A 27,496-nucleotide genomic window follows, 5' to 3' on the forward strand; every position below is an offset into this window, starting at 1 on the left:
AGCTCTTGCTTATCTCCTTCGATGCAGGCGTGTGTGACGGTGTTGCGCAGTCCATGGGAGGCTATCTTATGGTAACGTTGTGGACAACCACAGACGACAGACGTAACCTGGGGAATAAAGGCACTAAATTATACACCCCAAAAAAATGCAATTCAATTTTCGTTCAAACAGATGATCAAAAAATGACAAATGTCAGCCTAGCAAGGGTGTTGGCGTTTTGTTTTCTCCTCTGCATCTCCAAAGACTCAATTGCGGAGGTCTCAAAGGAACTTGAAGTGAAAGGTAGGCCTTTTACCAGTAGAACTCACTTCCAACAGCAGCTCCTGCTTGTTTTTGTTATTTCCTTAATGTAGAGACAATGTTATCAGCTTTCAGTGTCTCACACTATGCACTCACATTTTCTTGAAGGCTTTAAAGACAAAGTAAAAATGTGCTGCTTTAATGAAACTTAAATAGCACTACAATGGGGTTACTTGACATAATTTCTCTTTTTGCAGTGAACATGTTGCTTCAGTATGAGAAAAATGATCCTAAATGTTTCCTGAATGGGACAGTTCAAATCTTTTGCTTTTGGGAAGAGAGGGATGAGGACAATGTGACCGCAGATCAGTATACATTCAGATATACATACCCGTAAGTGACTTTACAGCATCCTATTTGAATGTCCTATATTCCAGTTTGGATGCAACTGTCCCTATTCCCTGTTAATGCATAAATGAGAATAGAGAATGTCTTGATGGAGTAAGAGTTTTGGCATGAGCCAATTTGGCGATATGGCATTTTGCCAGCAAGCTGCATTTTGACTATGGCGGTCATGTCTTCCACAGATACTGTGGCGCTGCAGTCTGTCCTGTTACAGTCTTCTCTATTGGTGGCGGGAGGACATTCTATTCTTGTGATAATTTTCAAGCTACACTATACGTTCCACTCTCCATAGAAGTGCTGCGTGGTGAGCAACTAATCCACAACCGCACTGTCTTCAATGATCACATCAGTAAGTCCCCTGGTCATATTTTCAAATAACTATTTGAATAACTAACTTCCACAAGGTCTTTGTAACAAATGCTAAATTAAATGCCCTGTTAGTTATTCTGTGTTGGGGGTTAGTAATGCCACTTTATGGCTGATTTTGGTGAGGTTTGGGGCACTTTGGTACTGCACTTGACTTCCCTTCCCCACTATGTGTGGTTCAGTCTTACTAGATCCTCCAGGCAACCTGACACTGAGAACAACAGCAAAGCCAGGCCAGCTGAAGGTGAACTGGGTGCAACCAGTCTTCATTGATGGTGACCTGCAGTACGAGATTAGCTATGCTGTTAGAGGAAGCCAGATGGGAAAGGTGAGTCACTTTGCTCCTAGGATCAATGGTCTTTAAAAAATACACACGTTTTTTGTGGAAAGCTTAGTGGAGTTTGTTGAAGACATTTTTATGTATATATAATTGGGTGTAGAAATGTATTACATCATTGGATGGGCAATGACTTCTTGTCATGTTTTGCAGAGATCCCAACAATCATTCTTTTTTGCCAAGTTAGACAGACAACATGAAACCAGTGTTGTTTTCTTATCAATACTTATACAAATAACAGCATGCAAAGGAAAGCACCCTAACGGTCTCAATTTCCACCCTCTCACAGCGTGACGTGGTGCGCAGCAAAACAGACCTGCTCCTCCAAAACCTGCTGCCAGGTGCCAATTACTCGGTGAGGGCCCGCGCTCGGCCTCAGAGCTCAGGCTTCAATGGCTGGTGGAGTGCCTGGTCAGATCCAGTGACGATTAGGATACCCAATGGTGATTGCAACTTTTTTGTTTGTTTAGTCCCTCTTCTGTCTTTCAGTCCTCTGTTTAGTTCTTGAGACATACTGGAGTAGACCAGTATTATGATCAGGACTTAAGTTCCACAGACAGACAGCTGTCAACAAACTGTTTTTGTTTTATGACAGAGACGGACCCCCTCATATTATCAATGAGCCTCATAATCTCCTTCATCTTCCTTCTGCTCTCTTTGACCATCTTCTTGAACCATCGCAAGTCAGTCAAGTTTTACAACTCATTATGTGCATGAATAAACAGTATGAATATATTCAATGTTAGACCAGCATTTAATGATTTCCACTTATATGCCTTTGCCCTTAGGTTCCTTTCAAAGGTCCTGTGGCCCACCATTCCAAGCCCTGAAAGCAAATTCCCTGATCTCTTCACTGTCTACAAAGGGGATTTCCAGGTATTGCAGACCTTATATGCCAATTCTATACTATACAACTCCACTGTGCAGTAGTGATGCAACTTGAAAACACATAAACAGGGTGCATGTAAGGCAGGGCTAAAATTATCTTTTTGTCTTTAAGGGGGTCTCTCTATCTCATAAAAAGTTGGCACACCCCGCGTATAGCCTAACAAGGCGATACAATGAAATAGCCTAGGCGCAAGTGGCGCTTTTGCGCAGTATATGCGCACGGTAGGCCTAGGCTTTACCACACGCACACAACAGACATAGATTTTTCATAGAAATTGATTACTTTTAATTAATTTCAACATATTATTGATTATAATAGTCCATATCTCATTTCAATTTCACAATACAAAGAAATAGACTAAACGATTTAGTCTGTGCCATTCTCAATTTCACAACGTAACTCATTTAAACCAGACCACCGTCTCAGATAGGCTATCCTCAGTGTCAAACACAATAATGCATGTAGTGTAACTTATACACAGGGGAAAAAGCACTAACTGGCAGAAATGAATAAAGCCAGCCAAACTATGTTCTAGTAGGCTAATGTGTTGAACCGTGGAAAATTAATAGACGAACAATTTTGGAGTTTGCACTGAGATATTGTCGGGTAGCCATTGAATATTCCGACATCAGAGATTGCTAACAGGTGTTTCAAAATAGCTGGGAACTTTCCGGAGCTCTGAATGGCAGAGGATAGCTAGATCATCAGACAACACAATCATTGTAGGCTGCATTATGGGCCATCATTTATGGCTTTGTCAATCAACATAGAATAGGTGAAGCGCAAGTTCAACACCAAACAGGACTTTTCAGCACGTATCAAACCACGTAGGCTAGCCCAATGAACGCCTATGCAAATAGACAAAACACTCACATCAAAGCAGGGTGACTTCTTCAGATTTGCGAGTGCTGTCAAATCGATACGGTTTGCTCATATAGTCTAGTGGTGTGGTGGTGAAGTGTCATGCTGCGTTCAAGAGCGTAGTGTAGGTCTACGTCCCGTAGTAGCCTATATTTTAATTTAACGTCTTTAATGGTAATAGATCGCACAGGAATGGATCATGAGCGGTTGTTTAAGATTAAATTACAATGCCAGACACCTTCAGATATGAGACCCCCCCCTTAGATTTTTGACTTTGTTGCTTTCATGGGAGCCAGTCCTCACTCTATGGGAGCTCGGCTCCCTCTGGCTCCCACGTAATTCGAGCCCTGATGTATGGACACATAGAGTAACACTTGTCTTGTCTGTACAGGAATGGATGAACCAAAGCACTGGCAGTATGAGGTGGATCCCAGTCCACTACTACATAGAGGAGCCTGTGGCTCCGCTGGAGGTGCTCTCGGAGGTCACCGTCAGACCGACCCCGGCCAGTCGCGTTTCACCTCCCAAGGACACTCAGGGCGCAGAGGCTGATGGAGCCAGGCGAATGGAGGTGGGCGAGCATGAAGTGGAGAGAGACTCTCCGCACAGGTGGACTGAGCTGCAGCATGAGGCTTGGATGCTGGAGCACCTTCGGAACCTGCATCACCACCCGCCCCCCCTCTCCCAGTCCTCTCTCCTGGAGTCCCAGGACGCCTACGTCTCCCTCAACAACTCGCAGAAGCCCGAGGAAGAAGAGGAGACGCCAGGAAAGGAAGGGGGTGGCCTGGAAGACATCCTGGAGGAGTCCATACCTCTGCAGACTCTATTCGCAGGGACAGGAACCAGGTCGTCCACATCTCACTCTGACCTGGGCTCCCTGCAGCAGAGCTCCGGCTCTGGCCGACTGTCTGCACAGTCCAGCTTGGAGTACCCCAACCAGACCTGGCCGCCACACGGCCCCAGCTACACCTACATGGCCGTGGCTGACTCAGGAGTGTCCATGGACTACAGCCCCATGAGCTCCAGCCAGATCGCGGATGCAGAGCGGAAACACAAGCCCAGGGTCATCTACACCAACGAGTATAAAAACGAGCTGCCCCTCCACAAACACTGGCCACTTATGGGGGCAGCCAACGGGCTCCTGAGGGCTGACCTCATGGACTCTGCAGCTTCGAAACACCAAACATAAGCTTTCAGGGAAGGGCAGAAGTGGATTTCCACTAAAAGAAGAGGACATTATGAGCTTTTTTTCTGTTGATGTGCACCTGCCATATGCACCTGTCTTCAGCTTCTAGTATTGAAGCTGAAGCGGACACGCAAACAACGAATGAAGTCTTCGACAATAGATAAAAAGGCAGAGGAATCCAAAACTGGGTGAAGGCAGAGGAATCAATAACTGGGTGTCCATTCAGCTCATTTGCTTATGTGCACAATTCAGTTAAAGAAAATGTGCATCTGTATGCATTTCCATCTGTTATTAATGCAAATTAAAAATGAAAGGTCATTTGGGCAATGTTTATGGAAACGCATTTTAAAACTGTATCAAATGCTAATTTATGTGAATACACTCGTTTCCACCAAACTTAGTCACATTATTACTTATACAAATCGAGCGTTTATCCACTCACTTTTGTGTATCAAATGTCTATTCGCATGAAAAGATCTTAAGCAAATTTCGAGTGCTTCCAATCAGAACTACTTCTTTGAATGGTCAAAATGTGCATTAAAAAGTTTAATGGAAACCCAGCTATTGAAATAATGAATTTTGCCATAATGTGAATGTGCCATTTTGGCATAGTGTGAGAGCTGCTCATGCAGCTATTACTGTGATCATGAATTTAGTCATTATTATTTAATAACCATGTAAATGTCAATGTCAAATGTTGTTAATGTTGTTTTAGGCATATTTTTTTTTCTTTATTTCATCATTTTTAAATAACTTCATGTACTTTTTTGTTGTCATTGTTAAAATTGTCAGTGTTCTTTATAATACAATTACACACATCAGACAAATAAGCATTACTGTAGGATGTGGAATAAGAGAAAAGAGTTGATATCAGACTTTTCTCTGACACTTATCTCCAGCTTGCAGACAGGTTGAGTATATTCACTCTATAGTCACTGGGTATCCCATTTTTGTGGCCCGATTTCTCATGGGTTGTTTTTACAAACTGTTAATATATTTGTTATGAGAACACAATAAAAATGTCTGCTTTTGCTATTAATTAATGTAAAGCTTTTCAGCATTACTTATAAGTGACTTATTTTTAATAAGCAGCCGTGTGATTATAATTGTTTGTAATTTTAATTCATCATAAAACAGCCCAGACTATAGTTTCATAAAAATTGCACAGAATACCTATATCTGTAATGTTGTTTTCAAAGACATTTATTTGCCTTGACCCTGGAGACATTCAAAAATATTTCAAGGCATTCTCCCAGTAGCCAATAGCTAGCAAGTATCTCCAGAGGATGCCAGTTTGAATTTTGCAAATTTGCAGTAAAAACTGTGTTTATTATGTCAAGATTTTTTTTACCTTGTTGTGTCATGTGATATTTCATTCAATATATTTGTATGTAATTTTGTTTCATATCCAGAAATACACTATATGAATAACTCTAAGTAGCTCTGCCTTCTCTTTTTTCTTGAGGGCCAGACCAAAGCTTTCAGTTAGTTAACCACCTCCTACCTTCATGTAGACTTGTGATCTAAGACATGTCTCTTGTGACTGTTGTATTGAATAACACAAAACATGTAAATATAAATATCAATTTATAAACAAATATCATAGTACCACACACTGCAAGTAAAACGAAACAGGACTATGATCAACAGAATGTTTGTGAATTCTCTTGTCAGTTTTTTTGGTAATTTTATCACATGGAAATATTGTACTTTCTATAAATATGTACTTTTCTTACATTCTAACATTTTCATTTGTTTTAAAACTGTTTCAAAGAATGAGAGATTTGTGTAAATAACTTATTATTCTATACAGACAAAGACTGTCAGATGTAAACACACTGAACCATTTTTATACTTACAATACATAAACTTCATCCCAATTAATTGTGTCTTCTTTTCTTTGTGTAATAGCAGACGACAATATTGCTGATGACAATAAGTTTTCACCTAAACAAACACTTTTTTCCTTTAACTTTAGTCTCTCTCTCTCTAATATACAATATATATATATATATATATATATTTTTTTTTATATATTATATATATATATATATATATATATATATATATATATATATATATATATATTTCACTACATCTTCAGTCTTCCATTCAACAGGAAAGAGGGGGAGTTTAATACTATGTAGAATGCAACTGATTTTGAACCCCTTCCCTTTGCTGGTCTGTGTCTCTAGGCTCTCTCAGTTTGCTGGTTAGAGAAAACTTCATAGCACCATTGGCATGAACAGCTAAATGCCACTGCAGTCTGTTGGCAGCCCCAGGACTAACCCCTGCCCCAGAGAGATGCACCTGCCAATCATGCAGTAACTCATCCCCACCGGCCATGGAACGCAAGTCCTGAACCAAGGTGCAGCGTGTTGGTATGTAACGATCTAGCACCGACAACACAGGATCAGTAGTCGCTGCTTCCCAGTCAGAGTGGAAGGACACGATGACACGGCACGGAAGCGCAGCACCCCTATCCGTACCTCTACTCGCCTCCGCTTTCTCATGCATGGGGTTGAAAAATGAGGACGTGTCGGTCAGCAGAGCTGCCAGGTGCGCTGTGGCACTCATCTCCTCTCTCTGAGGTCCTCTGGCACCTTCGCCCATCCCACGCAGGTAAGCGTCCAGCCCGTCCACCAGCACCAGAGACGGGGCAGCAGTTGCCCCTGAGGCCTGCTCATGTAAGGAGGCCACGTTCAGTAGCAGATCCTCTAAGGATCTGGGGTACACAAACTGGATTTTCTGAAGTATCAAGAAAAATAATGCATCAATCATCTACTAAACAATGATATGAACACGTCTGACCTTATGAAAGAGCACAGCTGATGGAAAAGGCTTGTTGTGCTGGCTGTTTGGTCTAGTTTAAAAGGAGGTCATCTCAATTCTCAAGTACTTGGCTATGGGCCGATCTTTGAGCTCCTGTTTTGTTCAGATTAGTCAGGATAAACATCTTTTACTGACTATGTCCTAATTTAAGAAACATGTTTACACACACTATCTATCTGAGCACAAAAAGATAAGTCTATTCCCTTATCCTCCAACCACAACACCATGGACAAAAATAACCTTCCCTATATACGGTAGCCTTAAAGCTATATGGTCAATCACTGTTGAGTATTGCAATTTACTTTGTAACTTGTGGAGTGGAAACAATAGCATAAATGCTAACCAAGACTGCAACGGACATTGGAAGAGATGAGACAATTTGCCGTTATTACCTTCAGACTGTCTGGTTTCAAGCTAGTCACGGACTCCTTGACTGGGATTGGAAACTTTTGAATGGCAGTATGGGTGTAAAACATAACTCTATGGCCAAGTTCTGTGGCAGCTGTCACTGCTGTCAGGAATAGCAACGCACTGCTGACGCCTCGCTCTCCAACGACGACCACCGAACTATATTCGGTAGAGCTGTGACACAACACGCTCGCGTCTCCTGAAGAGGTAGTAGAACAACCATGCCTTCTAAATACTGCCTCCAAAATGGCAGCCATGACAACTAATTTGTCGCTCCTCTGGTAATAGACACTGAGATGCTCACGAAGCTAACCATGGCAGTACAAACACATATTTTCACATTTCCACAGAATGACAACAGTCAGGCAACTTTCCGCAACTTTTTGATTCCCGCGTTCAGTATCTCTACACGCCCTAAGTACGCACTGTGATATCTGATTGGTCAGTGTAGACGTCTGTTAAAAAGCAAGCAACAAGGAAGTAATCAGTGTCCCTCTCTGGCTCCTAAATGGGAATATTTGTGCAGCCCACACTGACTAGGAAATAACACAACTCTGTAATTGCAAAATGTGCGTTATTGTACGTTATTGTTTACTGTGCACAAACTGGTCGATAAAATACGGAAATTAATACTAAAACAATACATATCCCAATCGAAGAAAAATAATTACTGAGCGCTCCTGATGCGCAGTACAGTTGCACTAGAATGCGCAGAGAACCACGGCTCCAATGCTACCCAAACATTGCTATTTCCTGTCTTCAGTCAACTTCCGTTGAAATCATCAGTAAACCACCACAACAACAGACAGCTGATGGCCAAGATGGCGACTGGGTATGCAGGAGAGGCCACCTTGGACCCGAAAGAAACGGGGGACCAGATCAAGGCTATTTTACGGCGTTGTAGAGGTCGGCCCAGGCTTACCGACTCCGACCGAGCGCAGAGGCGACTGGAGTCAAGGAAGAAGTACGACGTGCGGCGAGTATACCTTGGAGAGTCACACAAGGTTTGGAGTGAGCTGCGCCGGCAAACTACCTTGAGCGATGCTGGTTTAGCAGAGTATTTGATTCTGTTGAATTCTGCATATGGAGAGAGATATCAGCAGCGATATGGCGGGTACGTGAACAGAGTGATATTTTGCTTTAACACTGATTGGCTCTTCATGCTGCTGCAGATTCACCGCTGGCAACGCCAGGTCTAACTGCAGTGTATACGTTGCACTTTTCCACATGAACAATATTGCATGGTTTACCAGTATAGGAACTCTGTTTGCGTGTTGCCTTCTCCACAAAACCTTAGTGTTGTAAATTGTAGTAACACTATTGCTGTTAACAGGAAGAAGACCATTCCAGAACTGTGTGGCAATCAGAGAAAGAGTGAGTCACTAGTCTCATGAAGTTAAATTTTAGTGTATCTGACGTGTTCAGGGTTGTACCTGACAAACAAATATTTGTTCTACTCTCACTTTGATAGTGTGTTGATTCTGATTCATAATTGTTACACCCTGGGCCTGCTTTCTAGGCAAGAAGACCCCTGTTACCAGCTTGCAGGCATTAGTTGGCTGGTACCAGGAGCACTCACAGACCTGTCCACATGAGCCCCAGCTGAAAGCTCTTGAGCCAGTCCTAGGCCTGTCCACCTCTGTGCTGTGGCAGTGTGATGCAGCACACTCGTTTGTGCAGCACCTGTCCTGGCCAGCTGGGGGTGGCAGCGAGTCTGAGGCGGAGGAAGAGGCCGAGACCGAAGGAGAGGCTGAGAGGGAGACCAGGGTCGAGATGATATCGGGGGCCAACACTCGGGGAAGACGGAAAGCACGCAAAGGTAAAGGTGTAACATAAAGTCTCTCCCCTCATGGTACTGGCAACTGATGTGATTTTGTGTTCACATCAGGGTCAACATTAGATCAACTATATGTGACACATGATATCTCTATACCTGATCTTTAGGAATGTTTGAAAACTGAATAGATTATCCTTAACGAGTACAATGTTGGTGGTATAGATAGATGGATGAATGGTGGTGGCAATGGTATGGATTTTACATGCCTGTCTTCAATGCCTTTCTGTTTGTGCAAGCAGTCTAATATTATATGTCAGCAGTTGTATTGGTGCAATCTAAGTGTCACGTTTTAGTCAGATATTTAATGATTAATCTATCTGTGTCACCCTCCCCCTTAATTTCGTTTCACAGAGGAGCTGAGTGACTCCAGCATAGCCAACGCTGATGTCTCCCAGGCCGCTCACGTGACTGTGAGCCACGAGGACCAGATCACCGCTCTCACCCAACTTACAGCGTCCTCCAGTGTTGCGCATGATTGCACATCGGGCACTGAGTGCCCAGCAGAGAGCCAGCCTGTCTGGGAGATGGAGGTGGTCATGGAGGGCCAAGCAGCCCAGGCACTTGGCAAGCCTGACCACAAGGGCTCCTGTGTAGATGCGGGACGGGACCTGGACCTGTCCGAAGACGCCGTTGGGCAGCTGGGCATGGCTGCAGTAGGCTTAGGAGCCGAGGTGGTCCCCTCTAGCTATGAGTGTGTTGTTGTGACACAGGCCCTGATGGACAGGCCGGCGGTGCAAGATGGAGATGGGTCAGGCAATGCTGGGGCCACCCTGTTGCAGGCGAACCCTGCGGGCACCATTCCCATGCAGGGCCAGGCGGGAGAGCTGTTCGAGCCACAGACACTGCAGACTGTTGTTAGCAGCTGTGAACTGCCTGAGCAGAGGGGCACGCTGGAAGCATCACAGGTAGATACACACCTGAACAAGCAATGCAGTCCTAGATATGTCCCTGTCCACTCCTTGGAGTCCTAGATATGTCCCTGTCCACTCCTTGAAGTCCTAGATATGTCCCTGTCCACTCCTTGGAGTCCTAGTTATGTCCCTGTCTACTCCTTGGACTCCTAGTTATGTCCATGTCTACTAATTTCCCTTCCAGTCATCAGAAATTGCCATTAGGTAATATACCTAACAGAATTGATGTTTTGGCTGTCTGGTATGAGCTGGCTGGTAAAATGCAAGAGGGTGTGATTTCCATTTCAATAAAGGGTAGTTGCTAATACAAACAGGAATACGGTCTAATCCCATGATTGCTGCTGTTGTCAGATGAGGTACATAATGAAGTGCCCCCAGACTATGCAGAGCATCCACGTGAGTCATGGTTTAGTCACATGATCTCTACTATGGTAAAGACCCTCTCTTTTTCCTCTTACCTTTAGCTCATAATCATCACTGGCCCCAGTTATGAAGCGCTGACATCGGAAGGCATCCAGCTCAACATGGGCTCTAGTGACGGGGAGGAGGTCACCTGCACCGTTATAGAGGGCATGGCCTACAACCAGATGTGTCAGGCAGAGGCAGGCCTCAGGGGGCCCATTACTGACTCAGCGGAGGCCGTCACAGGTGAGGAACCATCCATGTTAAAAGTTTAAACCGCTGTTTAACCAGCTGTGTTCATGTGTGCTTTGGCCTACAGTTAATATGATACATTTGAATTGATTTAAAGTTGATAAATCAGAATTAATTGTGCTGAATTAATTATTTGAATAGATTAATGCATTTCTGTGTTGTACATCTAGAGTTAGATAGTATTTTAAAGGCACATACATTTAGGGTAACAATGAATATAATGTAATATAAAGATATACAGCAATACCAAAACATCACTAAGTCGGTTTGTATTTATGAAAATAGTGTCTAAAGTTTCAGAAGGCATTTTGTTATTTGGCCACCAGAGGGACTGATAGTCTTTTCACTCAAACAAACTACATTCAATGAGCAGGCCGCCTTATGGTGGATGTAATAAGTGACCTCCTTCACACTGCTGACAGAGATGTCACTGACGGCCCTTTTGAATGTGTGCATCTGGACGACTCTGTCCTCCCCACAGTCGTACAAGAGAGACAGCAGCTCCAGCCTGCAGAGGAGGTGCACAGCCTCCGGACACCCAGCACCAAGGATCTACAGCGCAGCCTCACAAGGTAGGAGACCGCTGGAGGTGGCAGAAAGGCGCCACTCAGTCTAGGTGTGTAGTCAGGTGTTTAGGACGTTTTGTCACAGATCTCTGGAAAGGGTTAGTTCAATTTACAGGTCACCTAGGTTTTACTTTTTTTTTTTAAATATCCAATTGTTTTAGAGTTTACTGCTTGCATTGTCATTTCCTATCATTATGACTGCATAAACTACCTTGCCAGTTCTGATATGTGTGAGCCTTGGGTCTTTATTTTTCTTATTGCTACTGTAGCAGGTCCAAAAGGAGGCGGCGAGGTCCTGTCATAGAGGCTGATGGGATGCTAAAGATGTTCCACTGTCCTTACGAGGGCTGCAGTCAGGTGTATGTGGCCATTAGTAGCTTTCAGGTGAGCTACAACTCGGGGCCTACAGGGTGTAGGTGTGTTTGCCAAAGTTGTGTACTCCATACGTAAAGGAAACCTTTTTGTTTGCACAACTCCTGAACTAGTGGGAGCGTCATTTTAGATGGAAGTAATTGAAATGAACTAATCATTAATGAAATAGTGAGGTGTGCTATGGCCTAAGAATGATACACGTATAGATTATGATTGCAGTGTAGCTGTTCTAAACACCATCTAGTTATGGAAAAGCTGTGGACTTGTGCATGTAGATTTGTACACAGTAGAGGCATGAGGCCTTTGAAACACAGAAAAATAGACAGAATCTTTTCTCAAACCTTTAGAAAGCTCCTTGATCAATCATTCTGTGCTTTTCAGTTTGCAGAAGCAGTAAATCCTAAATGTAGTGTATAAAGTATTCTGCTTGAATCTTGCAGAACCATGTTAACCTAGTCCACAGGAAAGGGCGGACAAAGGTGTGCCCCCATCCTGGCTGTGGGAAGAAGTTCTATCTCTCCAACCACCTGCATCGCCACATGATTATCCACTCAGGTACACACTCCCGCAAACTTTCACATTACAAACACATTCAGATGTCACATACATTTATTGAACAAAACCAGCCTATATGGTATGTTCTTTTGCTGTAAGTTAGGTTAGGTAAGGTTTATTTTAGAAATATGCTGAAATACCTCTGTTTACCCATTTTACAATGCTGATAACAGTCAGCAGTGGTAGAGCACACACACATTTTTTATGGATTGACCTGAAGTACTTTTCAGACCCCTATTACGATCGTATTTACAACCGCAAATCAGAAAAAGTTGTGACGTTGTGTAAAATGCAAATAAAAAGAGAATGTGACAAGTCTCGTAAACCCATATTTTTGCAGCAAAAAGGACATAGACAACATATCGAATGTTGAAAATGAAAATTCGGACTGTTTCATGGAAAATATATGTTCATTTTGAATTTGATGCCACCAACATGTTTAAAAAAACATATATAACATATAAATATATCTTATGTATTGACTACATTTGACTGCCTGTAACTCGCACACATTTATGGTAGTGATGTCTATCTCTGTTTATAATCCAGAACACAAATGCATTTGTTATCACAAATGCGCCTCTTTATCAGGAGCCTTTAACCTGGTAAGTCCCTAGTGCCCCTTTTCCCACTGTTATGTGACCTCTGTCAGGTGTCCGAGACTTCATCTGTGAGACATGTGGCAAGTCCTTTAAGAGGAAGAACCACCTGGAGGTGCACCGGCGCACACACACAGGAGAGACCCCACTTCAGTGAGTCCAGTCTTGTCCACACACACACTCACACAAACACAGCTTAAAAACAGGGGTGAGAAGTGCCCAGTGTTTGACACTGTCTGGTTGTACTGCAAGGGCAAGGGAACATTTTGTTTTTGCAGTGGCTTTGAAGACACACCACAGCATCCCAACCACAAAAGACACATGTGACTAGCTTTGGTAAACGTTGATGTCTGGCTTTCAGAGAAAATAAGTGATGATCTGTCAGACCTAACGACACTCTGGGTGGCACTGTGAGATGAGCATGTCGTCAACTTGCTACTTGGTTCTCAGACAATGTACTCTCTTTTGTGTCTTTTTTCTACCTCAGCCTCTTTTTCTTCTCCATGTCCTTCCCCGTAGGTGTGAGATCTGTGGGTACCAGTGCCGGCAGCGCGCCTCCCTCAACTGGCACATGAAGAAGCACACGCCGGAGGCCCACTACAACTTCACGTGCGAGCACTGCGGGAAGCGCTTTGAGAAGCTGGACAGCGTCAAGTTCCACAAGCTCAAGAGCCACCCGGAGAAGCAGGCTGTGTGAGGAGAACAACCAAAAAAAAAAAAGCACTAAAGTGGCATTACAGGTGCCGTGAGAATGAGCAGAGTGGTGGACCCATAGAAATGAAAGATGGATTGGGGGAAAAAAAAGAATGAGGGCAAAAACTGTCCACAGAGGGTCAAAAGTGCAATATGGAATTCTAGAGGTGACTGAGATGAATCCGGGGAACGGAGGGTGTGAAGGGACAAAAAACCTTCCAGAGAGCGTCGGGCGTCCTGATTGAGAATGTCCTCTGTGCTGGTCCTCTCAGTCTGCTGGACTGTGCTGGACATGGCCTGCATTGGGTCATGCAGGCTACAGGACTGTGGTTTGCCCAGACTGTGCTGTACATGGCCTGCATTGGGTCATGCAGGCTACAGGACTGTGGTTTGCCCAGACTGTGCTGCTAGGGCTTGTGGCTTGATCCACGGGGCTTCTCTCAGAGGAGAACATCTGCATTTCCTGTTTGACAGCATCCAATAAGAGGGGACAGAAGATCACTGATACACTTGAGACTCTTACGCCTGTGCTTATGTGATGATTTTCTGCATTTCAACATCCTTACTTCACTCCCTCTTATTAGTCACATGTACAACAATGGACAATAAGGTACAGATGCATCTGAAGCCCCTCCAGTAAGGCACACAGCTCTGATTGGTGCCCTTTTTATAGAACTAAACGTGGTTTCTTCAGAGATACAGTTCAAAATCAAAGATTTTCCTCTGATGGGCTTTATCGAAAAAAGCAGGGGCACAAAAATGTATGGACCTCTCAGTATAAACCCTCTCCTATGAAACCTGTGGAAGCTGTACGTGCTGCCTATACTCTCAGGAAATGTAAGCCAAACACATGTTGGTTTGTGAATTAGTGTTTGTGACTGCCCTACCCCATGTCCCTTCACTCCCAACTGTCTACAGTGGTCTAGAGTGTGACTTGCCGTATCAGTTTCACCTTCTTGATAAAAGAACAAACAGTTATAATTTATATATTTTTTCTTTCCTTGGTTCTCTACTTGTATCATAGAAATTGAATAAATCTGTAAGATATGTGAATATAATGTGAATAGAGAATGTACAGGTACCCTCAAAAGAGAATTGTTTTGGATAAATAAACAAGACACTGTATGGAAAGTTGCGCAGCCTTTTTGTATATTTTTTTTAGAAGTAAGGTAATTCCGTAAATCAACATCTCCAGCCACTATTGTGCCCTGTAGTTCTTACGTCAGCTGTGTTTTAATGGCTTTTTACAAGTGTTGTGAAACAGAACAGCTTGTCTGTATGTGGCCATAATGCCATCACATGTAACGCAGTGTGTACCGAGCTGCCAAACCTACTGTACTCCACAGTCATGTGATGGTTAGGTTGTACAGTTGGGTGATTTTAGGGAGAGGGAAGTATTCCTATTTCAATGTGCAATAGATACGTACCAGAAAAGTTGTTTGTTGGTGCGCACATCCATGGCAGGTGCTGGACAAAAAGTGCTAGGCTATAAAATAGAAAAAGGGTGGAATGTTCGCACACTGGCTCCAATCAGGATTTTTTAATGACTATTCACCAGTGTTACGTTTCGAGCTTGAAATGTAACAATAGATACGTACCTACATACGTACAGTGAACTGACCATACAGAGAACTTCTCTGCTGGAAATTCCTCTTTCTAATGTAGTCTGTAATCACAGTTTTGAATGTCATTTGCCTCTTATTTCTTTTTTCACAGCCATTGTTTGTATTTCTGGTTATTGCCATTGTGGAGTGTTTATAGATCTAAAAGCTGGTCCCGTGGCTTTGTTCATCTGTGTTTGCCAAAGTTTGTTTGTTCTTGCCTACTCGAGCCTTTCGTGTCATGGCAAGGGGCAAGGGGCCTGAGTCTTAAGTCTACTATGCCACTATCTGAATAGTGAGTTCTCTTTCTGTGTGTTGAGCAAAGGCTGTTGCTTTTGTTAACCAACACAGTCATTGGTAGTATATTACATAAATAATGTGATTGGTCACAGTGCAGTGATGAATGCCTTTGTCTTGCTGTTGGATGGCAGGCAGGTGAATGCAGAAACTGTAGTTGTTTATGTAAATTACGTTGTGGAAATTAGTATAGAAAAGATTTTACTGACATGCTGCGATGATTTGTGTGTGTGGCTTTAATGGTGCCTTGGTTACGGCTGCATCCCTCCCCCTCTGTCGTCTCTTTACCAGACTGAAACTTGTTCCAGTGGGAGGGCATGGCATCCCTGCAATCACTCCCACCTGCAAACACCCAGGCTCCCTCCCTTCCCCCTGTTTATAACCAAGCCCCTGCACCACAGGGAGAGAGGGAAAGAAAGAGAGAGAGAGGAGGAACAGAGCGTGTGAGTGAGCAATTGAATGAAAGAGCGCTGTCCACGCCAAACAGCACAGGCAACGTAACTCATAGATACGCAAACATCACTCAACATCCTACTCAGATCATTCAGTACAGGTAAGGCTCTCTCTTTGGAAGACTTACGGTGTTTTGGTCAAATTGATAGAAATGTTTCAACATTGTCAATTATATTGTTTTAGTTATATTCAATACAAACAATGTTGTATGTTACAGCATATGAAACATTGTCATAGAGAAATTGTTTATTGCTTAAGAAATTGTTTGCTTTTTTCATTCAAATATTATTTATCAATAATTACATTTGTGTTGATAGTAAACTAGAATTCATTTTGACCCTATAGTTCAGACAGCAAACACTTGCTGAATTGTTAGTTTGTCCAACATTGTGAATGACACTAACCTAGCAGTGTATATCACATGTAGCTACTCTAAGACATTTTGTCGGTTATTTTAATTAAGGCAGGCAGGTGTCTTGAATTGTTTAAGTCACTTCGATGGCCATTTTCTATTTAAATTCCACCAAGACAAAAACATTAAACTTTCACCATGTCTTTGTTGGACCAGGACAACATCCATGTGGCAAGAGCATAATGAGAATTTTCATTACAGCCATATTTTTAATAAACATTTCCCAATCTGAAAAAGGCATTTACATGTGAACAGTAGATATTGTGGAGAACACTTCTGATGAAAATATTGTTTTTGTGTTTCTCTATGCTTTTGCCTATCCACATCTTTGTGTTCTTCCTGATTTGGGCTCATTGCACACAGTGTTTATCTCCATTTCTCCAGGAATTACCTGTCACCAGGTGTGTGTCCTCTAGTGTGCCCTACAGAAATGCAGGGCACCATCAGAGAAACCATTATATCAGGCTTGAGCCCTATAAGACAAACAAAGCCCTCTTTTATCTGCCATGTTTAATGGGCATGGGAAACTCTCCCTCGTTCATGCAGACATCGTCAGAAGGGGCTACGAGCCAGGTTGTTCATGTTTGCCTAATTTGGCTGGAGGGGACTGGACTGGATCTCTTGGTTTGCTATTCAAATAGAAGTGCACTGAGGCCATTTTATCTTCTGCTAAAAAATAACCCTTCAGCATAGCAGCCAACAATTATACATGTTTACGTTTGAGTGTTCATGGGAGATGAAGGAAGTGTATGCCACGATCTCACTCAGGTGATTTGAATGTATCATAGAACTTCCTCATGGCTCTTGTGGTATTGTATTATTATATAGTAATTATATGTATCTCCAATTCTAGGGAGTTTTTCCTCGCCCCTGTTACTCATGGGCCCTGTCTGAATGTTTAACACTCTGTAAAGCTCCATGAGACATATTGGTTGAAAAAGGATTGTGTGGGCTATAGGTAGAGTACCTAAGCTTTCGGAGTGAGTGAACTACTTGTTCCGGAAATGTTGGGTTGGGTCATGTGATGAATGTGTTACTGGGCTAAATATTGACCTGGCATTTTGACCCCCAATCCTAATCTGTAACCTTTTTTTTTATGAGAAACACCAAATGGAATATTAATCTGGTTCTTGTTGTGTTTTGTTTTGGACTATGGGCTGGTTCATTCTTTAATTACAAACTCTAATTTGTTTCTCTTCACATGTTGTCTTCTACTTCATATGTATTAAAGTGGAATTTGTTAATTATTTATTCTACAAAAGGAGCCTCTCGGCCTTCTGGCTGCTATAATGGCCTGACTTCATCAGTTTAAAGATGTGAGAAGTTGCTCAGGGTCCAGAGTACATTGAGCCAGTTTAAAATGAATTTTCTGAAAACCCAACTCATCTTGGGTCAAAATGAAATGGGCCAGATAACCAAATAAATTAAGAAGGGCCATGTGGTTTAGTTTACTTGAGAATGAAAGTTACATGGGGAAACAGTCAAATAGCCAATGAACATGTCACAGATAAGTTTGTAGGGACTGGACAATCATATCTTTCATTGTATGACTAGCTAGACAAGTAAATTTGAATGTTTTTGCAAGGCATGAAAAACAAACCGGAAACTAAACCAGTAGGTGTGTGTGTGTGTGTGTGAGAGAGAGAGAGTGTAAATAAAGTTAAACCAAGCTGCATCCACGTTGTTGTTCTTGGTCTTCCTGGTAACGTGTCTGTTTCCATGTCTCAGGTGTCAATGCTTGTACAGGCCTCATTTCAGAATGGTTTGAACTGAGGCCTATTAAGTCACATTGGCACAGAGTCCCTTTGCCCCTGTGTCAGTGAGTATGGAGACAGATAGGAGGAAATAACACTTTCTTAAACCTGAACTGACATACGTGCCCAAGGTTAATGAGTGTCACAGCGAAATGCACAACATCAATGATTTATATGTGCAAGATTTATTGTTGGTTTCAAATGTTCTTTTTGTCATATTACCTCTTATCTGATTTTATGTGGCAGCAGATGTTGTACTGTGACTGAGAGCCTGTACGGATTCTGGGTACAACATGCGGCACATTTGCGTTTTTTTTGTGCATGGCTGTTGTATCTTGTAGAATATTGTTTAATGTTAAATTGGCTACTGTGGGAAATCCCCTAAGAATGTATCACCTTTCATGTTATATAAAATAGTACTACTTGTGAAAGTCTGTTCAAAAACACATTTTTGTATATCTGTTCCAGGAGGAAACCGTGACCTCAGGAATGGGCTGCTTTGGATTTCTCAAACTCATGATGTTTGCCTTTAATGGCATCATCTTTGTAAGTTCAGAAACACACCCTTACTGCTTTTTCAGGTGACTCATATCACACTTATTTAATGGGTTTCAAGGACCACAGTGTCAACAGATAAGATCAGAGGGTACCAATATAAAACTTGTTTCGTCTGAGTTCGTGGTCACTTCCTCCTCAGTTTCAGGTTAATCTTTGGTGATTCAAAGTATGACATGTCAGTTTCCAGTTAGCAAAGTACAGATATGGAGCGCATGGAGTTCCATTGAGTTCCATTAAACTTCACAGTCTTCCTACCATGTCAAAATTGTGTTTCAAAATAACTGTTTAGAAAACGTTTCCTTAAACCTCATGTTCACCTCTTAATTTGTTTCGTCGTACTTTCTCTCATTCTCTGCGACCTTCACATCAAAACTCAGCTGGCTGGAGCTACGATCCTGGGGGTGGGCATATGGGTGAAGGTAGACAGCAACTCCTTCTTCTCCTTGCTGGACAAGATTCCTGGTGCGCCGGAGGAGCTCAACCAGGTCGTAAACGTGGGGTACCTCCTGATAGCCGTGGGCGCCGTGCTCCTGCTCCTGGGCTTCCTGGGATGCTGTGGAGCCATTAAGGAGAGCAAGTGTATGCTGCTGCTGGTAAGCCTGAGTACCTCAAAGACAGATGCTTTTGTACCTGGCTAACACAACACCAATTTAATTCAATGAGTTTTCAGATTTGTATGCTTCCCAGGCTAGTGGTTAAATGTATACCAGAAGTGGCCATAAGGGACCAGGGTTGAGAAGTGTAGTGAGGAAAAGAGTAGGGACAGGTACTTCATAATTTTATATGTAACATAAATTACTATATGTCTGTAATTACTTTACTCTTACATATTATTCAGACAATGTTGTAGATAACTGTTAACTGGATAATAATCTGGAGTGTTGCCAGGAAGGTGGATTGCAGTTGAGGTTGTTTGTGTTATAATATTGTTACTTCCTGGTGTGAACCAAAACAACAACAAAAAAACACAAAAAGGATTTCTTGCTGCCACTCTTATACCTCCTCTCCTGCAGTTCTTTATTATAGTGTTGCTGGTCTTCATAGCAGAGGTGGCTGGAGCGGTGGTCATTTTGGTCTTCAAACCTTTAGTAAGATGACACACACACACACAGACACACACACACACACACACACACACACACACACACACACACACACACACACACACACACACAGACACTACTGTGCTGCAGAAGAGACTAATGACAGAGGTGTAATTTGTATCTTTCAGGCCGAAGACCTGATCAGGAAACTTGGCGTTGAAACTGCTGAGAACATCCGAAATGACTATGGAAGAAATCCTGATGTAACAGGCCTGTGGAACTCAACCATGGACACGGTAAGTTTGAAGTTTAAAAAAAATAAAACCTGAAAGAGGCAGTGATTTCCGTTATTGTAATGTCAGACCCATGGCATTAGTAAATTAGTAAATTAAAACACACTGTAACAATTTTCCACAATTTGGATCTGCACAGTATTTAATGGTAAACTGGTTCATCTTATTTCAAATCATTCTCAAATTAATTTTGATATGGTCATGTGGAGGGCAAATAAATATGAGTCATTATTCAGGAAATGGACTGTGTAGTTCTGTGTTCTGGGCTAGACCACCTTGAAAATGTAAACATGCTTAGACCATATCATTATCACTGTCAATAAGTCCGGAGTACCTTTCAATCAGGTTATCATTTGTGTTTACATGTTCATGTAATATTCAGCAAAATACTTTCCAGCAGGCTGGAATCCAAAGTATAGTCTGAGAAATAGACTTGTTCATGTGACATCAAGCCAGTCATAACTTAAAACCATACCCTGTCAAACACAGGGCCAGGGACATTAGAAGAGACCTGAGACCAGAGAAATATTATTTGCCAATAAAAATTAATAATTTTCACAACATTTCCCCTCCCAATTAGCTGAAATGCTGTGGGTTCAACAACTACACAGACTTCACAGGGTCTCCATTTGTCACTGACACAAATGAATACCCTTCACCATGCTGCACCTCTTCTTCCTGTACTGAGAGGAACGCACAGATATCGGTAATTTACACCTGTACACAAGGCTGATTGAAGCACTCAACCTGACTGCACTGCATTGTCATCACTCATTTTTGTATTTGAATGTATTTTACAGGCAGTACCTGGTTGCTTGGACAAACTGGTTTCGCTGATTAATGAAAATGCAGTAGTGATAATAGCTGTGGCTCTAGGCATTGCTGTTTTAGAGGTAGGTCTACACTTCCTCTTGTCTAATCTAATTTGCAGTGCTTATCTTCCACTAAGCATCAAGCTTTAACACGACACATTAACTGAAAAATAACAATTCTAGATTCACCCTAGATAAATTATTCTGATTTATTGCACATTTATTTTAGATGAAAACTGTGGTATTAAACTGTATGTGAATGTGAATACTGATATGATCTATGTGGTTTTGTTCTGAAGAATCCATGATAACCAGAGGATGTCTCTTGTTTTATGCTAGATCTCTGCAATGGTTGTCTCGATGTCCATGTATTGCCATATTGACTCCAAATAAGCCAATTGATCAAAGAAGTTCACTGAAGAGGAGGCATCCCAAACATTTCACAGTTCACACAAACCACCAGACAAGCCAAAACCAAAGAACTCAAAAATGGTCTTATAGCCGAGGATCATGACTGGTATCTTATGACGCAGGGATTTTCATTTTATGCATTTCAAAATTCAGATGTCTTTATAATGTAAATAGATTATTTTGCATAGGCAATAATATGATTCAGCATGGGAAAATAATCTCACCACAATTTTGAATTGTAGGCCTACTTTGGATAGGCTAAAATGTGAGTTATTTTTCTTCTCATAAATGTTCAACCAGTTTTCATGGCACATGTTGAAATGGAATGTGTTTTCAATTAAATATGCACTTTAAATTAGGTCATAGGCCTATAAATCACCTTTTTACATGTGTCAGCCAAAGAATGTCAGAAAATATAATGATGAATGGAATTGTGTATAAGGCCACTGGCACCTGTTTCCTATTATTTTCCCAGCAAAATAAAGTAACTGATATTACACCACATTCAAGGTGGTTACGATGTCTTAATGTGAAATGTAAAAATGGATAGCTACATCAATGGATGGGGGATGAAGGTTGATGAACTTTGGACTGTGGGATTTCTAAAGCTGTTGCCATGGTAAACATAATTCATTGGAATGTGTTCATCTCACCTTTGTAGTTGTAAAGGTTATTAGCATCATGCTAACTAGCTAAAACCTTCTGGACCTGACTTATGATTATCATCTGTTTCTAAGTAAGTCACTGATGCATACCTTTGCATGTTAGTAACAAACGAAATACATTTATACATTTTATCGGGCCAGATCGACAGATGAGTTGAAGATTAAAATTATATGCGATTTACCTCATTATTCTAGTTTATGTATTCTTCCCTCTCTAACTTTACCTTTGAAGATGTAACTGGCTAACATTAGCAAGCGGGAAGTTGATTGTGTGCTAACGTTAGCAGCTAGCTGCTTATAAGATCTAGCTGCCTTAAATGAACTTGAAATGAAATGAAATGAACTGCCTGAAATGAAATTAATAATTGGCTTTACTTTACTTTACTTTCACCTAACTATGTTTGACCGTCTTTACTGTCGCCGATAATGTGAACTTATGTTTGCAATTGCAGTTATGTAAACCTTAGGGCAGATTATTAATCACAGTGGACTTCATGCACAGTGGACTCAATACACTTGACGAAGTGGTAAAAAAGTCTAGGTTAGCTATTGTCTATTGTCATCACAAGAGACATACAATTAGTGCTGGCTGGGGTAGAATTAGAAATCCATCTTAAGTGTAATGACATGGCAGACTGCTTGTAACATTACTATTATAGACTTGGGTAAAAAAAAATATTTTGTACAAGGAACCTAAACAAATTAGGCTAGTCTTTGGCTAACGAGCTAACATACAAGCTTGCAACTTTGTCCTCCTAGATTCCTAAACCGTTACTTGCAAAGATGGCCGGTCATCGCACATACTTATGTATGAAGCATTCAATGATATTTTCCTGTGCAGTGATATTCGTAAGTAGTGTTATTGAGACATGTTTTCTATTCACCAAAACTCTGACTTACCATGTTTTACTGCCTTTTGATTGTTTTGATAACTTACAGTAAAATTCGTTAAATTTTCGTTAAATCATATTAGCCTGACATTTCGGAGAATGTACTAATATAGTACAGAGTCAAATTAACTACCCTTTGAACTGTTTTGCCACTGATTTTGCCTGATGTGGATGCAACAATGCTTCAATTAATGCCAGATGCTACAAAAACAGATAAAAGTGTATTTGACCTGCTTTAAGAATGACATCACTTAGCCTAATGTCTAAAGTCTAAAGAAGTCTATCTAGATCTAATTGAATAAGGTGGCAAAATGTAACTGCTTTGAACAAGATCCTAATTAGCACAAACATCAGTGAGTCATCTCACTGTTTCCACATGGCACATGATGGCTTTAGTTTTTGCATGAGACACTGCTTATTGAGTGATTTTGCCATTTGCCTGTCATCTAAACCAGGGCCCAGCATATTGTTATGCCTTTTCTGCACAGATTTCTGTAAACTGTTCTCAAAGGGTTAGACATGCCTGCTGTGTACTCCGTGGCAACTCAAAGTAATAGAGTTGTTAAAATGATGTCCTTGAAGCAGGTTGAAAACAAACATAAACTAAGCTACACCTTCAGGATTTTATTCAAAGATCAATCTCTAACATCAGCATATTCCATCCCAACCTTTCCCTAGCTGAGTGGTATGTTGCTGGTCGGCCTGGGTGCATGGATGAAACATGGTGCGACCACACTAGTCGACTTGATGGGCCATTACTTTATGCAGCTCATCAACCTCAGCTACATCTGCATTGCTATGGGCTCCATCGTCAGCCTCACCAGTATAATGGGGTGTGCAGGGGCCTGCAGGGAGAATCGCTGCCTCCTGACAATGGTGAGTGGGATAGGAAGTGATAAAAGAAGGATGAGAGGTGAAAGCCAGAACTGGGACATTTCAGATGGATTCTTTTGTTGATGTGTGTTATGATAGGTTTGGTCACACGGTAGAAATGGTGTGTTCAGGCCATCAGGGAATATTAGGGACCGCCCCCGTGATTACGTTGTTTTTCCCACTGCGAGTGTTCATGTGCTGGGTGCAAAACATGGATGCCACAACAAAGGTTAAAACATACGCTCACTAATCTTAAATAAACAACTGTATTTGCTTAAAAATGTGGTGTAAGACACTTTCAAGTGACAAAAATGGCAAATTCCTAAGTTCACATTAAAAGTGTTAGACATGTAAATCAGGTTTCTAGGCCAAGTATACTTGCATATACAAGGAATTTGGTCTCTGCATTTATCCCATTCGTGAATTAGTGAACACACAGAGCACACAGTGAACACACAGTGAGGTGAAGCACACACTAACCCGGAGCAGTGAGCTGCCTTGCTACAGCGGCGCTCGGGGAGCAGTGAGGGGTTAGTTGCCTTGCTCAAGGATTTATACCACCCGTTTGGGGGTGAACCCAAACGAATCTGTTAGCAAACTTGAATTTCCTCTGCAAGCTGGTCTGGAAAGGAGGCCATTGATGTCCGTTTCTGAGTCACCAAAAACCCAGGAATGTTTTTTTTCTTTGGAATTGAGTACAACTGCATTTAAAACCTTTGGTTACAAGAAAGTTATGTTTGCTGTGCTTCTGAAAGGATTTGGGAAGACTTTAATTCACACATTTAAGTTCAGTTTCACTGCTGGTTATGCCTGTGGAAGTAGTAAAACAGTAAGTTTGCTAAAAGGTTTGTCTGGGTTCACCCAGGCTAACCACCCACACCAAACTGAACGTAACCAACAACTGCACCTGAGCTGGCCATAGCTCGTGTCCAGGGAGTGTGACTAAGCCACCAGGTAGGTGACCACTCTCAGGAGCTCTGCCAAGCTGACACACACATTCATCCACACTTGGTAGGTGCCACTACCACATATTCACATCATGTAGGGATAGTGTGTAAGATGTTGGGCTTAGAGGTGGGTTTCTTTTCGTTTGTCAAGTCAAGTCAAGTCAAGTCGGCTTTATTGTCAATTTCTTTACATGCACTGGTCATACAAAGAATTGAAATTTTGTTTCTTACTTTCCCATGCAGACATAGACATACTTTAAATACAGACATAGACATACTTTAGACATAGACAATAAAAAATAAAAATATACAGACATACCACATACAGACATTAAAGTGCGAGACTGAAATATAGAACATATATCAAAATATAGAAATATAGAACATATATCAAAAAAATAGAGGTAGTTGTGTTGTATATTTACATAGTCCTAGCGTAACCTTCTGACAGAGTAGTAGTAGCAGCAGCATTGTGGCAGAGTGATAAATAATGATCATTTCAAGTATATCAGGCTTGATATGAAGCAGCAACAAGTTAGGCTGCGCAGTCACAGTGCAGTTTCACAGGGCAGTCCTGGGGGGGTGTTGGGGGGGGGGGGGGGGGGGTTAGGGTAGAAAGGATCCTAGGTTCCTGGGTGGGTGGGGGGGCTGTCAGTGATGGGAGACTGCGTCGAGTGTTCAGCATCCTGATTGCTTGGTGGATGAAGCTACTTGCAAGTCTGGTGGTGCGGGAGCGGAGGCTCCTGTACCTCTTTCCAGAGGGCAGGAGGCTGAACAGTTCGTGTGCAGGGTGGGTTGTGTCCTTGACAATCATTAGTGCTTTGCGGGTGAGGCGGGTGGTGTAAATGTCCTGCAGGGAGGGGAGTGGTGCTCCAATGATCCTCTTAGCTGTGTTAACAATGCGCTGTTTTGTGTTTTGTATTGTTTGTTTTGTTTATGTTGTGACCAAGTAGGGCTCATAAATGAAATTAATCCCTAGACAACAAAGCTTGGTAGTTGCCAAACTCCAGAGCCTCTTGTCGTAACATGATGTTTCATTACTTTTATTACATGGGTTACAACATCAGAATGTACTTTCAGAGTAGATGTGTAGACCAAATTGTTGCTTTCAAATGTAATGCTTGTGCTTATTCCTTCTATACCTCCTTTCTCTCTCCACAGTTCTTTGTCATTATGATGATGTGGGTTGTTGCACAGACCGTTGGTGTAACTGTTATCCTGGTGTACAGTAATTCAGTAAGTGCACCAATGAATGTGTGCAGTCCCTTTGAATATTTGGCACTGGCCCAATCTATTGGTCATCATAACTCTACCTACTCTGGTACCATGCTTGTGCTGTAGGTGGGATTCATGCTGTATGATATCTTTAAGGACTCTTTGGTGAAGTTTTACATGGGAGTGGCTGCTCCAGACCCTATATCCACTGCATGGAATGTTGTCATGACCAAGGTAAGACTGCACTTCACTATATATTCTCTTTAGCACAAAGATTTTCAGTGGAGGACACACATACTTTACATAAAATATTTTTTTTTACCATACTCTTTGTTCAAGTCTGAAATATGATTGAATGACTCTTCATTCACTCTTGTTTTTCTGCAGTTTAGTTGCTGTGGCTTGACCAACAAGACCGACTTTGTGGGGTCCACGTTTACTCAGGTCACTGGGCTGGCTTACCCAAAGACCTGCTGTGCCAACATAACCTCTCCCTCCTGTGATGGCACCACCATTGTCCCCAACCTCATTCACCCCGAGGTACTAACTAGAGCAATGAGACCAGTCCTCTCTCTAGCTCATTTAAAAAGCCTCAAAGATTACACTGTTAATGCACTTAACATGCTCTTTGCTCTGTAGCCTTTGCTCCCATACCCCCTTCTTTTCAGGAAAAACTATTTGATTTTAATTGTTTCATAATCTTCAAGTTAAGTTAGTGTCACCCATCTAATTCTTTTAGTATTCATGAAGTGCATATCTGTATACTAGTTCTACTCAGCTCTAAAATATTTTCCCCATATCAGTTTACACCAAATTCCTCTAAACAAATTGATAAGAAAGTGAAGAAACAATGTTTTATTAATCCACTACATTGATGAATAGACAGAAAGGGAGATTTCTTTTTCCGAAAGGTGAAATTATTTTATTTTTACTGTATTACTGTATTTAGGCTAATGTCATCCTTGTGTGTTTACTCATTTTGCAGGGCTGTTTTAACAAAGTCATTGATGTGATCAAGAGAGATGGTACAGCATTGGGAGCAGCTGTAGGAAGCATGGGTGTTGTTGAGGTAAATTACAGATGATATTCAACACTCTTAGACATTGAAATGTTCCAGTAATATGTCCAATGTAGAGGGCAATTAGACTAAACTTCAACATCTGCAAATTAATTTTCCTATTCAGACAGTTATATTCCTAGTTATATCTTTGCATTTTTAAATTCTAGCTGTTAAAAGGAGAATTCTCCCTTGGCAAACCTCAATTCAATGAGTTTAGTGATTTTCTTTATAGTGTTAGGAGACATGTGTGTTATGTGACAGTGTATGATTATGCCTTCACAGATTGGATCCCTGATGCTGTCCATGATTCTCTTCATGAAGCTGGGCAGCATGCATTACGAAGTACGAGATAGGAAACATAGAGTCAGGCCACAAACATCTGAGCACAGAGAGGCGTAGAATTAAGACTATTACATAAAAAAGTCACCATGACTAAGGTCAGACCAGAGTGATGAAGCTAGAAAGTATTACATTTCTTGCTGAGATTTCTCAACTAGATTT

At 41.7% G+C, this 27,496-nt stretch overlaps 5 protein-coding genes across 5 annotated transcripts; 4 read left to right on the forward strand and 1 right to left on the reverse strand.

The window, feature by feature from the left end:
* Positions 1 to 599: 599 nt before the first annotated feature.
* Positions 600 to 6,168, forward strand: epor (erythropoietin receptor; the record flags this gene model as incomplete). The annotated part of the gene is made up of 7 exons (XM_076266656.1): positions 600 to 633; positions 938 to 994; positions 1,194 to 1,339; positions 1,638 to 1,791; positions 1,944 to 2,031; positions 2,137 to 2,224; positions 3,490 to 6,168. Coding segments are annotated over 7 exons (1,365 nt in total), but the record flags the coding sequence as incomplete, so codon positions are not given.
* A 248-nt stretch (positions 6,169 to 6,416) lies between these two features.
* On the reverse strand, positions 6,417 to 8,009 carry swsap1 (SWIM-type zinc finger 7 associated protein 1). The gene is made up of 2 exons (XM_076266657.1): positions 7,509 to 8,009; positions 6,417 to 7,032 (listed from the first exon to the last, which is right to left on the reverse strand). The coding sequence occupies exons 1-2, from the start codon at positions 7,779 to 7,781 to the stop codon at positions 6,424 to 6,426; spliced, it is 882 nt and encodes a 293-aa protein (XP_076122772.1). The 5' UTR covers positions 7,782 to 8,009; the 3' UTR covers positions 6,417 to 6,423.
* A 23-nt stretch (positions 8,010 to 8,032) lies between these two features.
* On the forward strand, positions 8,033 to 14,845 carry znf653 (zinc finger protein 653). The gene is made up of 10 exons (XM_076265367.1): positions 8,033 to 8,638; positions 8,858 to 8,898; positions 9,044 to 9,343; positions 9,713 to 10,266; positions 10,737 to 10,920; positions 11,408 to 11,498; positions 11,762 to 11,876; positions 12,305 to 12,419; positions 13,072 to 13,171; positions 13,538 to 14,845. The coding sequence occupies exons 1-10, from the start codon at positions 8,208 to 8,210 to the stop codon at positions 13,713 to 13,715; spliced, it is 2,109 nt and encodes a 702-aa protein (XP_076121482.1). The 5' UTR covers positions 8,033 to 8,207; the 3' UTR covers positions 13,716 to 14,845.
* Positions 14,846 to 16,012: 1,167 nt separating this feature from the next.
* Positions 16,013 to 21,849, forward strand: LOC143103066 (tetraspanin-1-like). The gene is made up of 8 exons (XM_076266851.1): positions 16,013 to 16,162; positions 18,697 to 18,774; positions 19,164 to 19,379; positions 19,800 to 19,874; positions 20,018 to 20,125; positions 20,703 to 20,828; positions 20,923 to 21,015; positions 21,274 to 21,849. Exons 2-8 carry the CDS (start codon positions 18,718 to 18,720, stop codon positions 21,325 to 21,327), a joined length of 729 nt encoding a protein of 242 aa, XP_076122966.1. The 5' UTR covers positions 16,013 to 16,162; positions 18,697 to 18,717; the 3' UTR covers positions 21,328 to 21,849.
* A 933-nt stretch (positions 21,850 to 22,782) lies between these two features.
* On the forward strand, positions 22,783 to 27,395 carry LOC143102845 (tetraspanin-16-like). The gene is made up of 7 exons (XM_076266658.1): positions 22,783 to 22,859; positions 23,579 to 23,776; positions 25,882 to 25,956; positions 26,062 to 26,169; positions 26,323 to 26,475; positions 26,921 to 27,004; positions 27,278 to 27,395. The coding sequence occupies exons 1-7, from the start codon at positions 22,794 to 22,796 to the stop codon at positions 27,392 to 27,394; spliced, it is 801 nt and encodes a 266-aa protein (XP_076122773.1). The 5' UTR covers positions 22,783 to 22,793; the 3' UTR covers position 27,395.
* Positions 27,396 to 27,496: the final 101 nt, after the last annotated feature.

The sequence above is a fragment of the Alosa pseudoharengus genome, unplaced genomic scaffold (assembly GCF_046254945.1).
Source record: "Alosa pseudoharengus isolate Yale_2024_CS ecotype anadromous, Long Island Sound unplaced genomic scaffold, YU_APseudo_1.1 YU_APseudo_1.1_scf_4, whole genome shotgun sequence".
NCBI classification, from domain to species: Eukaryota; Metazoa; Chordata; class Actinopteri; order Clupeiformes; family Clupeidae; genus Alosa; species Alosa pseudoharengus.